At 47.6% G+C, this 15,000-nt stretch overlaps 1 protein-coding gene across 1 annotated transcript in view; it reads right to left on the bottom strand.

Moving 5' to 3' along the window:
- Positions 1 to 12,019, bottom strand: part of ptpn11b (protein tyrosine phosphatase non-receptor type 11b) — a 30,148-nt gene extending 18,129 nt beyond the window's left edge. The window contains exons 1-2 of the mRNA XM_084436229.1: positions 11,887 to 12,019; positions 558 to 680 (exon numbers count right to left, since the gene is read on the bottom strand). Of these exons, the coding sequence (XP_084292355.1) occupies positions 558 to 680; positions 11,887 to 11,900 (137 nt within the window). The 5' untranslated portion in view covers positions 11,901 to 12,019. The remainder of the gene's footprint in view (positions 1 to 557; positions 681 to 11,886) is intronic.
- Between the last annotated feature and the right edge of the window lie 2,981 nt (positions 12,020 to 15,000).

Genomic DNA, 15,000 nt, shown 5'->3' with positions numbered 1-15,000 from the left:
AGGCTCAAGTGTTGGTTATTCAATGTGATGCAGGGTCATAGGTCTGGGTTCTACGGATTTCATGCAAGGGTCAATGGAGGTCACATACATCGAAGGTCTTGAGTGAAGGGGTGTGAGTGAAGTCTTGAGGAAAAAATAACAACAGTTCTCCTTCCCCCCCCCCCCCCCAAGCAGTCCATTCCATTTCCTAGAAACTCAAGAAAAAAAGAAGACATATTTCAAAGCTCTGTGTTCCACAAGCGAGGTGCGTTCACCCACAGGCTAACGCTCGCTCTCGCTAACTGAGGGAGCGATTCGTTCTCATTTCAGCTTGGCCAACTGCACGCAGAGGACACGCAGCTTGACTCATGTGTTCAGTTAACGGCTTAACCGGCCCAAAGGACTCGAGAGACGATACCCCCGAGCTTTGTTTGCTCTGAACGCTGAACTTTGCTCCAGCGGGAGAGCTGTGGAGCGTAAAAAAAAAACGGCTAATGCACCGAGTGCCGAAGGCTAGCAAGGATAGTGCTAGGCTAGTAATGCTAATGCTAGGCTACGTAGAGGAAGCCGTGGCTCACCTGACGGAGAGAGTGAAATCCCCCGGGTTGCTCTTGCTGGGCCGGGCGAGGAAGCTGCCGTGGACCCCCCGCGTCAAGAGGAGCTGCTCTGCCTCGATGCCGGTGATGTTGGGGTGGAACCACCTGCCAAAGAAAAACACAGAAGGGAGTTACGTTGGTTGTAGACCTACTGTAGCTACTTTGAAGGGAAAACCTTCCATTTTTCATGAGATATACCGTAGGTAGCTACTTTTGCAGTCTTTAGAAACACATCTCCAACTGCAAAATGTCAGCTTTCAAAATTAAATGCTACATCAACGAGTGCATTCACTTTGACCACAGTAACATAAACACCAACAGCACATCGTCCATTTAGGATGAGAAGGACACCATGGTTTACAGAACCTCAGACCAGACCACCAGCTGATGATTACATGTTGCTTCCTGTGGATGTAACAAAAGAGCTACTGCAGCTCGCAGGTATGCAAAACTAAATATTATGAACAGTAAGGTCGACCCGGGGGGAGGTTCTGAGACAGTGCATACTAGTGAATGTTAACAACTGCTATTTAATTGAGCACCTGTGAAGCTGAAATGTCAAGTAAGAGCTCACAATCATAATGCTAATATAACATGCCTGTACATGCTAAGCTAACGCCACTGCATGTAAGCCTATACAGTATGTATTGCTAGCTGGATTTTGAGCTCATGTTTCAGCGGGTTCATAGGTTAAAACCTCTAACTACAGCACGGCTAATCTATGACCTATTAAATACCGAGGGCCCTGCGTCTACATTCATAAAGTAGTTCTACGTCCAATAGGGTTTTACAGAGACCTGTTAACATGCCCAATGTTGAGTACATTTCCATTGGAAAGGAAGTACATGCCATGGTCCATCTGTCGACATGTGACACCAGTTGCTTTCAAATACAGGACATTGTTAACGACTGAATGGAGAATTTGAGTGAAAAGAGTCGCAACAAATAAATGTCATTGTGAAACAGGAGTGAGAAAATAGGCCTTTTCAACACTGACATTTATAGAATCAATGAGTCACATATCTCATGCCTTTCAGAAGCCGAATCATTTCTTCCCTTCTTCTACTGTACATTTCACAGAAATATAAAAAGCGATAATCACAGAGGTATAAAACCCTGCTTCAGAAAGTAAGAATACTAACCATGTATTTGGTCCACCTGTGCACTGAACCAGCTGAGTTCACTAATTGCTGTAGCAGCCCTACCTGGCTGAAGGGTTATGCTAATTAGAGAATCATCTGGTTCAGTGCATGGGTGGAGAAAATCCGTGGCTAGTATTTTTACTTTCTCAAGCCGAGATTTACGCCTCTGGATAATCATAAATGGTTGTTTAAACAAGAAAGCCTTTTATTAAGTTTGTGCACAACTTCAAGTTCACATCCCAGTGCTCACAATTCATACACTGTATACATGTTTATATTAAGACCAAAACCCATGACCAGAAATAAAAGCTTTTATTCATCTTTAGGATGAAATGTACTTATAGGCCATAAATAAGCATATCATAACCAAATCAGCTCATAATACACTAGTCTTAATATAAGAATGGCCCCAGGGATGTTTCGGCTGTTGATCAGTGCAGAGAAAACATCAACTAAACACAAACAACAACAATCTGTGATACCATCATTCTGTAATCCTGCGTGACCCTGTGCATTCAAGCAAGTAGAACATTTAGTCAGACCAACTGTAACCAGTCAAACCAACTGTAACCAGTCAAACCATCTGTAACCAGTCAAACCAACTGTAACCAGTCAAACCAACTGTAACCAGTCAAACCAACTGTAACCAGTCAAACCAACTGTAACCACTCAAACCAACTGTAACCAGTTAAACCATCTACAATGTCAGATGTGAACATTCTGTTCTCTTCACAAAGCTACTACCCTAAGAGATGGGCAGTGGAGATAATGATGTGTGTGGGTGTGTGTGAGAGAGAGAGAGATGGAGAGAGAGAGAGGGAGAGAGAGGGAGGGAGAGAGAGAGGGAGAGAGAGAGAGAGAGAAAGAGGGAGAGAGAGGGAGAGAGAGAGATAGAGGGAGAGGGAGAGAGAGAGAGAGAGAGAGAGAGGGAGAGAGAGAGAGAGAGGGAGAGAGAGAGAGGGAGAGAGAGGGAGAGGGAGAGGGAGAGAGAGAGAGGGAGAGAGAGAGACGGAGAGGGAGGTGGCAGACGGCACCAGAGCCACCGGCAAGGGGACAGAGCGGGCGGACATCGTTGGACACCGCTGGCCCAGATGGCACCTGGCCCCCTCATCCATCCCCCAGGCACCGCACTGCCCTCATCCATCCCCCGGGCACCCGGCTCCCTCATCCATCCCCCGGGCACCTGGCCACCTCATCCATCCCCCAGGCACCTGGCCCTCTCATCCATCCCCCGGGAACCTGGCCCTCTCATCCATCCCCCGGGCACCTGGCCCCCTCATCCATCCCCCAGGCACCGCGCTGCCCTCATCCATCCCCCGGGCACCGCGCTGCCTCTCTACCACCCCGAGGGGGATTAGCCAAGGAACTGTTTCAAACGGCAAATCGTAACCGATTACAACGGGCATTCACCAGGGGGTCAGTCCCAAACACAGGGCAGCAGGGACACTGGACACGGATCTCAGATACCGTCAAAGAGCTGGCCGGGCGTTCACCACGGAGAGAGATCTACCCACGGAGAGAAATCTACCGCACCGACGGATCGTTCGACGAGGGGAGACTTTAGGGTGGGAGAAACAATCCCGACGTGGACGCATCATCCATCTGATCACACGTCACTCGCTGGGAGAAGGATTTACATGGTTGGCACAGGTGGAATTACCTTGTGTATCTTCTGTGCGTGCGTGCGTGCGTGCGTGTGTGTGTGTGTGTGTGTGTTGATGTGTTTTCTCTGCAGTGATCAATAGCCAAAGGTTATTGGTTCAGGAGAAAACAGAGACAGGATGGATCCACAGCTGTGCTGCACTATGACCACAAAACCTGAAATGCAAAACAGGACCTATTTTTGAGAAATTGATTTCCGTTTTCAGTTTCCACGCATAGCTATTTACTCCTGGTTGGTTTGGGTAATAAATTATAACGCTTTCACACTGAATATGCCACTCTTCTACAGTAACTGCGCAGATGTACAGTATGTCTCAAGCCAAATACAGCGATCCTGACATTCACAAAACGTGTTCTGTTACAGCAGAATGTACATCATGTGTGCAGAGAGAGTAAATTGAAGAGCAGAAAAGAGATTTCTCTTCGTTACATTGTGACTGTACAAGGCCCTCTTCTCACTATCCCAACAGAACAGGTTCTACAGCGCTTTAATGTTGATTAAACAAAACATTGAGACCACATGGGTTTTACTGTGTGTTGTCTGGGGGACAGATTATTTGTGAAACGGTTCTTAATCTACTGTGACATGGAAAAAACATGGATCTATCACAGGAGCAGAACAGCACGTGCTCCTAATCCTCATACAATCCCCTACACAACACTGCTGTCACTCATGACAATCTATGAAACAATAGCCACAGAGTCTATGAATCCAGTCAACCATTAAACACTTGACATTTATGACCCCTGACATGTCATCATAATAATCATAAAAGCAACCTTGCAACAATCATGCATATATAATACAAATTATTTGGAATTATTTAAAGTTACAATACTAAATACCCTTACTGTACCGTTAACAAAATGGCTTTCTGTAATTGTGGGTCAGATAGGTTAAGCGGGAGCAGTTGTTTCCCCCACCACACACACACACACACACACACACACACACACATTCACATGTTCACACACACACATGCACACATTCACATGTTCACACACACACATGCACACATTCACATGTTCACACACACACACTCACACACGCGTGCGCGGGCAGACGCATGCATGCGCAGACACACACATAGACCTACAGTATCCTCCTCCTTCCAACACACACACCTGCGTACGAGGACCAGACAGGTCACTCTGATGACCCCCGCGTCCCCCCCTGGGGAACAGAGCGCAGACTCCCCAATTACTCCACTAATCCTGACCTGCACCCGGCGCCCGCGCCCCCACTCAGCACATAACTGAGGTCCGCCCACAAACACTTAACAGTTCACTGGGGTCGGTCCTCTAAGAGGCCCCAGACATCCATCACCAGGCTGCCTGCACAACACCACACACCCAGATACCCCCTCCACACACCCAGATACCCCCTCCACACCCAGATACCCCCTCCACACACTCACACCCAGATACCCCCTCCACACCCAGATACCCCCTAACACCCAGATACCCCCTCCACACACCCACACCCAGATACCCCCTCCACACCCAGATACCCCCTCCACACACAGATACCCCCTCCACACCCAGATACCCCCTCCACACACATCCAGATACCCCCTCCACACCCAGATACCCCCTCCACACCCAGATACCCCCTCCACACCCAGATACCCCCTCCACACACCCAGATACCCCCTCCACACCCAGATACCCCCTCCACACACACCCAGATACCCCCTCCACACACAGATACCCCCTCCACACACCCAGATACCCCCTCCACACCCAGATACCCCCTCCACACACCCAGATACCCCCTCCACACACAGATACCCCCTCCACACACCCAGATACCCCCTCCACACACAGATACCCCCTCCACACACCCAGATACCCCCTCCACACACCCACACCCAGATACCCCCTCCACACACAGATACCCCCTCCACACCCACACCCAGATACCCCCTCCACACCCAGATACCCCCTCCACACACAGATACCCCCTCCACACACTCACACCCAGATACCCCCTCCACACACCCAGATACCCCCTCCACACCCAGATACCCCCTCCACACACTCACACCCAGATACCCCCTCCACACACCCACACCCAGATACCCCCTCCACACACTCACACCCAGATACCCCCTCCACACACCCACACCCAGATACCCCCTCCACACACTCACACCCAGATACCCCCTCCACACCCAGATACCCCCTCCACACACTCACACCCAGATACCCCCTCCACACACCCACACCCAGATACCCCCTCCACACACAGATACCCCCTCCACACCCAGATACCCCCTCCACACCCAGATACCCCCTCCACACCCAGATACCCCCTCCACACACAGATACCCCCTCCACACCCAGATACCCCCTCCACACACATCCAGATACCCCCTCCACACCCAGATACCCCCTCCACACCCAGATACCCCCTCCACACACCCAGATACCCCCTCCACACCCAGATACCCCCTCCACACACACCCAGATACCCCCTCCACACACAGATACCCCCTCCACACACCCAGATACCCCCTCCACACCCAGATACCCCCTCCACACACCCAGATACCCCCTCCACACACAGATACCCCCTCCACACACCCAGATACCCCCTCCACACACAGATACCCCCTCCACACACCCAGATACCCCCTCCACACACCCACACCCAGATACCCCCTCCACACACAGATACCCCCTCCACACCCACACCCAGATACCCCCTCCACACCCAGATACCCCCTCCACACACAGATACCCCCTCCACACACTCACACCCAGATACCCCCTCCACACACCCAGATACCCCCTCCACACCCAGATACCCCCTCCACACACTCACACCCAGATACCCCCTCCACACACCCACACCCAGATACCCCCTCCACACACTCACACCCAGATACCCCCTCCACACACCCACACCCAGATACCCCCTCCACACACTCACACCCAGATACCCCCTCCACACCCAGATACCCCCTCCACACACTCACACCCAGATACCCCCTCCACACACCCACACCCAGATACCCCCTCCACACACAGATACCCCCTCCACACCCAGATACCCCCTCCACACACTCACACCCAGATACCCCCTCCACACCCAGATACCCCCTCCACACACCCACACCCAGATACCCCCTCCACACACAGATACCCCCTCCACACCCAGATACCCCCTCCACACACTCACACCCAGATACCCCCTCCACACCCAGATACCCCCTCCACACACAGATACCCCCTCAACACACACCCAGATACCCCCTCCACACCCAGCTACCCCCTCAACACACACCCAGATACCCCCTCCACACCCAGCTACCCCCTCAACACACACCCAGATACCCCCTCCACACCCAGATACCCCCTCCACACACCCAGATACCCCCTCCAGCAGGCACACTGTGCCTAACGTCCTATAGTGACACCAACACACTCTAGCCTAGTGAATTACAGCTGTCCGGCGCGTTTCAACAGACACCAGCAAACCGGACCCACTAGAACGTATTCAGCTGAGTGAGGATGGCAGCTCACTCAGGTCTGTAGCAGGTAGCTCAATGAGATTTTGTGTTTTCCCTACCTCACCATTCTGGTCGAAGCTTGTCTCAGCCCCCTGGTGCGCCTGCCTCAGTTTAGTAATCCAGCCAAGGCATGAATACACAAGGAAGGGAGAGAGAGAGAGAGAGGGAAGGGGGGGCAGGGACTTGTAGCAGTGGGTTGGAGCAAGAGAGAGAGAGACAGAGAGAGGGAGAGAGAGACAGAGAGAGAGGGAGAGAGAGACAGAGAGGGAGAGAGAGACAGAGAGAGAGAGAGAGCGAGAGAGAGAGAGCGCGAGGGAGAGAGAGAGAGAGGAAGAGAGAGGGAGAGAGAGAGAGAGAGAGAGAGGGAGACAGAGAGAGGGAGAGAGAGAGGGAGAGAGAGAGAGGGCGGGGTCTCTTAATCTGGGATTTGGATGAGCGCTCTCGCCTGATAGGAGGGCCCGGCCCGGTCCGATGGCGCTATCAGCCCCGGAGCAGCCGAGCTATCAGGCCACACTGTCTGGACACGCGGACGCCACACGTCATCTCCACCTCGAACCCAACGCCGTCTCCATGACGCCACTCACACCCGCTCTCCCAGGATGCACTGTGCTGGAGAGCGACAGTTTAAACCATACGGACCGTTGGGTCATTCCTCCAGCGGACGGACGTGCACCTAATATGCCTGTTGAGGTTTCGGGAAACATCTGTGTTGTTCTGTAGTTATAGGGAGATTAGAGCAATACTGGAAGTTATTCTATATATTAGACTAGATAAACAAAACTCCAAACCCAGCCAATTCCAAGGGAAGATCATTTTCTGCATATGATGAAAGACTATGACGAAATACTGCAGAAGTCCCAATACCGGTAGTCTACTGTCATGCCAATACTTGTCATGGGAGGCTACACAAGTTGCTGCTTTTCAAAAGCAATGTTTCTGGAGAAAAACGATACATGTTTAAATAAGTGAGAGACAAAATCCAACATTTTAATTGAGAGACATACTGTATGCTCTGCATGCATTGCTAAGTCCAGGCTGCTCCCTCTCCAACAAATTACAAAGAAGGTACAAAATAATTACTAGGTCAGGACGCCCTGATGGACGACTTTCACCAGAAAGCTCCTGTCACTTCCAGCCAGACATGAAACCAGGACGGCAGCTCCTTAAGCGTTTCCCTTCCTAAGCCCCGGGCTAAGCCTTATCCAGCCCCAGGGGTCCTATTCACACAGCCAAGGAAAGCTAACGGTTAACAAGTTCACTCTCAAGGCCCTCAGACCTCCGGGCTGCTACCTGACACCACTGTCGTAGCCTACAGCTGAGAGGCCGGAGACGGCCAGGCCATCTGAGGGTTACCCAGGACCAGGGAATGGGATTTGACTTTAGTCAAATGGTTGACATTTCCTTGCTGTTGTGTAAGTCTGGAGCAAATGCGTTCGCCCTTTCCCTCGCTCTGTGATCTCCGTTTAATCATTAACAGTTAATGTCCACGCTTAGCTTGCCCCATCTCCCATTGAGAAATCGCTTTCGGAAACAGATGGACTTGTATCGACGCCGACGGGGACCATGCACAGAAATTGAAACGTTTTGTTCTCCTCGACATACAGTGTCGTCTATCGTTAACACACACACACGCACACACACACACACACACACTTGACCAGTAGGACAGTGCTATGAATTCAACAGGCGTATAAAATGGCCCGAGGTAGGCTATGCCCTCCCATGTGATGTCCTAAAGCTGCAAATATCTCTCCATATACCCCCGAGCAGAGCATGACTGCAGGAGTGACTCAGGCCTTTCCAAGAATAGGCTCTCCCTTTGACAACTACCAGGCGCTCCACTTCCCCGTCTCAGGCCTGTCGGGGGCACCGGCGGAGAGGGAGAGAGAGAGAGAGAGAGAGAGAGAGAGAAGGGGTGGGGGGGGGGGGCAATATTTCCTGACTTAAGTTTCCAAAGATAGAGAAAGACAAAGAAAGAAAAACAGGAGGAAAGAAGACAACCCGAGGGAGAGAGGGAGGGACGTCGCAGGCCGGCCGGAGCCCTGTCTGGTCCGGGGGAGACAGAGCCCCATGGGTCCAGCACCGCGGCTCTATCCTCTTCCATAATGTCTCAAGTTCAATACAGCCCCGGCTATTTAAAGCGCCGGCTAGGCCCTGTGACAAAAAGGTGATATACTTAGTGCCTCCGATGCGGCACTATATTGGTCCCAGACAAGCCCCTGGGTGTGGATTTTGGTAATGTTGCAGGTATTTTTAGTCCAGCTGATGATCCTCGGGTATTTACGTGCAGCGAAAACCCGCCCTCGCCCGACTGGATGCTTCACATCACTATGAGCCACTAGCCAAGCTAGCTAGAATATTCTTCTCGCACATATCTGTGCATTATGAAACATGTGGAGGATATTAAGAGCATGTCCTCTCTGTTTTGGGGGGGTTGACGTAACTAATCTGAGTGATTGTGTGCACTGATACTGAAAATTGATAAAAGGGTGGATGAAAGGGGTTTTAGATTTAATGGTCAATCCGTTTAGCTTGCATGAGCAAGCTAGCACAGGCTAGGCATAGTGTAAAGAGAGAGCAGGCCTGGCTACTTTGGTTACACCACGCTAACGTGGGTCACACTGCATGGGCGGAGTAGAGCAGGGGTCGTCGTCGTGTCTGAAGCACTGGTTTCGAATCTACTAATTGTTGATTGAGAAATTCAACCGATTTTGAAACTGTTCCAACTACAAAATGTGTAGTTGAACCATGTAAGCTACAGTATTGTAAATTGATTAATCTATTGCTTTATATTGAGTTGGATGCTGGAATCCTGAATGCCTAAGCCATAGCCTACTAACCTACTGTAGCCTACAGTATGAGCAGATTAGGCCTATAGCCTACAGGGGTCGAGAAAGGAACAAAGTTGAAAGGCAAAACTAATTGGAAAAACTGATTTGAGTAGCTCACAATTTCACGTTAGCATGTGGAAGTAAAACATGTTATATTAAGTCATTCTATACACTTACAGTATGGGATAATTCACCACAAATCAGAATATGTACAGTATGTCCAAATTCCATTGTATTTATCAATCATTGACCTGTGACTTCACCTTTCTCTGAACCTTTTGCCTTCTCTATCAGACTAATTTAGAGAGCAGATATGACATAACATCTGTGAATCATAAATAACAACATCCAAGTCACATTTCTGTCTACACACACACACACACACACACACACACACACACACACACACACACACACACACAGGACATGAAGAGTTTACAATAAACACATTCAACCCTAATGAAAGCCAGCCAGGTAGGAGATTGGCAGAATGTCATTATTTGGCCATAACAGGTCCTCTAGTGAATTCCTAGAAATGTTATGCTATCTTATTCCTCCACATTGGCTATTGTTTTCCTGACTGCTTATCGACTTAAAAATGACTCACTGCTTTCAACTGCTTGAATCAGTTTCAGTGAAAGACAAAACATGTTCCATAAACACAAAGGACAGAAGAGGTTTCCAGTTGTGGAAAAGTTGTAACACTGTCAAAAAAATGACCCTGATGGACTGGTCAAATGCTCAGAGCATGTCAGAGTGCCGGCTACAATCACAGCGTTATGAACGATTCATAGAGGCCAACTTCAATCAAATTTTGCATAACATAGACCTACAACATTATATTTCATGTGATAATAACAACTAGCACGAAGGACCATATTCATATTGTATGGCAATTCATTGTTGATTTTAAACCCCTGAAAAACAATGAGTCAAACCCTCTTCAGTACCAGTGGATAAGATCAGAGGCAGAGGAAAGTCTGATGGAAGACCAAGATGGCACCCAGTCTATTGTTGTGCTGGATGTGTCAGTTCCCCGTGGCTCTCGAAAGCAGGAAGTCAGTCAGGCATGACTTGTGCCACCAACAAAAGATGGAAACACACAGTCATTAACTACCGTTAACTCTCTATATTTCAGTGTCTCCTCCATCACTTTTACGAGGGTTGTTGTAATGCCTGGCTCAGCTGCCATGTAGAGTACAATACGGATTATACTGCTTTAAATAGACAATTGTATGTGTTAGGCGCCAAGGATACTGTAAATTAAATCAGTTAAAAAAGATATAGTCAAATCCTAAATAATGTTCATATGAGAGTAGCTATGACCCATATAGGGGTGTAGCCTATATGTGAACTACAAACTTTTGGATTGCTGACTGGGTGTATTTTGAGTACATCCTCTTCAGTGATAAACATCTCAGTACAGAGATTCTGCAGTACACTGGAAAGTACAGCTTGAGTCAACAGTTGTGAACCGTAGGGACAAAACGGAATAAAAACAAATTATTAACCCATTGTCTTTTGCCACTAACCTCCCACACTGCCGTTTCAAACCCCCAATGTGTGAGATGTTCATGATGTGTGATGCCAGACACCCTAAATGTCTGTAGCTATTATAACACAAGTTTAGCTTTATTTGCTTTACTACCTACACCAAGTATTGATACTGTATTCCAGTTGCCTGGTGTGCTCATATTGACAAAACTAAGTGTGTGTGCGCGCGCGCGTGCGTGTATGTGTGTGTGTGTGTGTGTGTGTGTGAGAGAGAGGGGGGGGGTTATCTTTTAACAATTCACTGACGATTTGCAGTTTTGCTTAAAAGATAAGACACTAGAGAAGAAGCCTATAGCAGTGGCGTGATTTGTCGTGTTAGTAATTAAACAAACTATTTTCTCCCAGAATCACGATCAGCGATTTAAAAAATAAAAAAAGACACTAGAACTTATACCATCTTTTGGGCAAATGAAGGCCTAGAATATGCTGACACAAAATTAAATCCCCATCACTGACTCTGTGCGCTTTTATGGCAACTACATGCGAACAGAACGCTTTCTCTCGGAGCTGCACGTTCAATTTACGCACAACAGTCAGCCTTTCCTACGCTCGTAATCGGCTGAAAAGAATCGGCTCTTGGTACAATTTTCAACCAACTCTGACTTACCTGCGAGACGTCATAGCAGTCTTCTAAAACTGTCAAAGGTCCTCGAATGTGCAGGGAAAGTCAAATGAAGTTAGCTTCCCTTGCGCCTCTCTGCAGTGTCGCATTTAGGAGCGTGCACTAGGGAGGGCGTTCGTTGAACAATGTTCAACTCCAAAGACATTTCGCCGGCCTGGATACCACGCCTCCAGAGGGATCACCATCGGCCGCTCGATGTTAACAAGTGTGTGTGCATTCATCAGTAGCCTACAATATAATAGACTTTGTTCATATAATTCAAGTGTAAGTTGTCTGCTGCAATAGGATTACAGTAGCCTACCATATCGTGGTGTGCAGGTGTTTGAATATTATTGTAATAATAGCTATTGGTATTCTCAGTGCTGCATATTCTTCAAGCAATAATTGGGTCATAATGAGAAGAATCAACACTGAAACTTTTAATGAAGAACATTATGCAATGTTTTCTCTGCTATTATCTACATATTAGTATTGTAATAGTCTATTAAAGGGGGAAATAAATAATGGCATATGGCAAGAGAGAAAGAGGATGGAGAGAGAGAGAGAGAGAGAGAGAGAGAGAGAAAGAGAGAGAGAGGTAGAAACAGAATAGCCTACACAGAGAGAGGAACAGCCTACAGGGAGCAGGGATGCAGGACAACTCAGAGCCTCCGTGGTTGCATTGACGTCACCAGCCCGGTGAGGTTAATCTGCCGGGGGAGAGATTATGTAATTGTCTGTGGCTACAGGCTTTCATTTACAGATTTTTTTTCTTTCACTGATGTATATTGACCCGCAGCGCCGACAATGCAAAGGCAAACAGTCAGACTGAATCAGCGACACAGATTGGGAGTTTATTAGTCTTTAGTCTTTTATGGAAATGTTACACCCAAGAGAGAATGGGTTTATACAGCCAAATAGATCATTTGACAGTAATCGACTAGTGACCCATAGAGAACAGAAAAGTGTGTTGTAAGTTATGCAAACAGGGATTTGCATTATAGAGTAACTTTGTATTCAAAACCTTCTCTCTGTGTGTGTGTGTGTGTGTGTGTGTATGTCTGTGTAGGCTATCTCCATTAAGCTACTGTACATGACATCAAAATAATGAAAGCTATAATAGCTTTTCTCTGATACTTGTTTCTGACATGGTTGCTTAGATAGTTCTCTGCCGTCAATTGATGTGTTGTCAACCCTGGTATGACTACTCCTACTGCTAGGCCCAAAACCAAGAGGGAATATGACCGACTATTGGGATGCAACTTCTCCGAAGAGAAGAGACCGACCTCTGGGATTGTGTGGAAGTGTGCAGGCATGTAAGAGTTGAGCGATACAGACCACAGTACTCTTAACACAGGGACAACCAACCAAGGGGGATTGATATAGTGTCATTTCTTCCCTGAGGTGACTGGCTAAATGTTGACCTTTGACCTTTTAGCCTGGAGACCGGAGAGTCTGCCTGTCCAAAATTAAAAAAAAAAAAAAAAATCCTATGGAAAGGAACAAAGGAGACTCACATTGATTTTGATGCAGTGGGACAGCTAGGGCCTTGTTATGGACAGAGAACAAGAAGCTTTATTACAGCTGGGGCAGAGAGAAAGCCCAGAGAGAAGAGTCATCTCATCTAAAGCTTGGATCATTTCATCATTATTGCACATCGGGGCTGTGCTCGAACTTGACTGGCTTTTTTGTTTCGCAGTTGTCATGAGAAAAGCTCATTGATGACGAGATGGGCTTTGCCTCAAGTCTCCAGGCTCCTCTGCTAGAGCTCCAATGACATTTCCTTTGGTGAAGGCCCGGCATTGTTGCATAATTCATAAATCCACTTTGACCTTTGGAAAAACTGTATTCCCCGGCGTGTTTAAAAATAAAAGATCTTGATCTGTGCTTAACATTGCTGGCTAGCTAGCTTGGGGTCCTTCATTCGAATGCATATACCCAAAGACTGTTTGACAAGAAGATGGAATAATAAGACTAGATAGTAGTTGTCTGCCTATCCATACACTACCGGTACTATGGACCAGAGTACAGTCTGAGATAAACTTGTAGATGTGTGGTGCTTGTGGTGTTACAGTATGAAGCGTTATTAGGCTAGACACAGTTCAGGCAGCATTTTGAAGTGTTTTGAGACTGAGGGTGTGACATTATTTGCATGCAGTTCAGTTTCTCGCACCGACTGCAGATTTGAGGAAGTCCACTGAGACAGGCCACAAAATCTAGTCCATTTTGTTGACACTTTTATTTTCATGGTGGTAGGAACACAAGACAAGGGTAATAAAGTTAGTAATGGTCAGGTCATGCCACTCTTACTGGTGCACTGTTCTTTCAGGAGGTTCTCTAGCAAACAGCACTTTACAGAGGCCAGAGGGGGGAGGAGTCCACAAGAAGACATAAATAAAGGAACAGAAAATATGATTCCAAAACAGTAAATAGTATGTTTGTAAAAAGCCAGAGAGTCCATTTTGGAGGCCTTCTCTTAGATTTCTGTATGAGCATTATTAATATAATTATCATTATTATGTATTAATTTACATTATGGGGGATGAGGCTAGTACACTGGCTAATGTAAGAGCACTGAACAGTTGAATGGACAACAGCTTCGTCACCAGGCTAGGATGACCTGTTTTAAGGCAATTTATAGACAGTTTCCACCCAAACATTTGATTGCATCCGTCTTCACTTCGTCCAAGTACAGGAGTTCTCCTCTGCGATGCCACGGCAGTCGATCATTCAGCAGCTATTCAAACCAAATCAGAGTACTGCTAATCTGAACCTGCTCAGGTACTGCGTTGCAGGAAGCATGGGCATTTCATGTCATTTGGATTTTGCATGACGTGAAAGCAAAAAAAGGGCTCCGTGACTTAGATGTGACACCTGGGTCTCTGATGAGCCTTCACTGAGCCACGCCCTCAACACTCATCCCTGTCCCTCCCCAGTTCCCAGAGGAAAACCATTACATGTGTAGTGAACAGACAAGTCTGACTTGGTTCCAGTGTATAATACTAAAAACATAACCTCCACAGTTACACATTGCTAAATTTACACTTAAAAATAGCAGGGCTGTACAAAATGTTTGCTTTTGTTTTTAAGGGGAAAATAAAGAACTTAATAAAACTATTA

This window comes from Borostomias antarcticus (assembly GCF_949987555.1).
Source record: "Borostomias antarcticus genome assembly, chromosome: 3".
Classification (NCBI taxonomy): domain Eukaryota; kingdom Metazoa; phylum Chordata; class Actinopteri; order Stomiiformes; family Stomiidae; genus Borostomias; species Borostomias antarcticus.
Note: the sequence above shows the minus strand (reverse complement) of the source record. Positions and strands in the feature narration are given on the sequence as shown.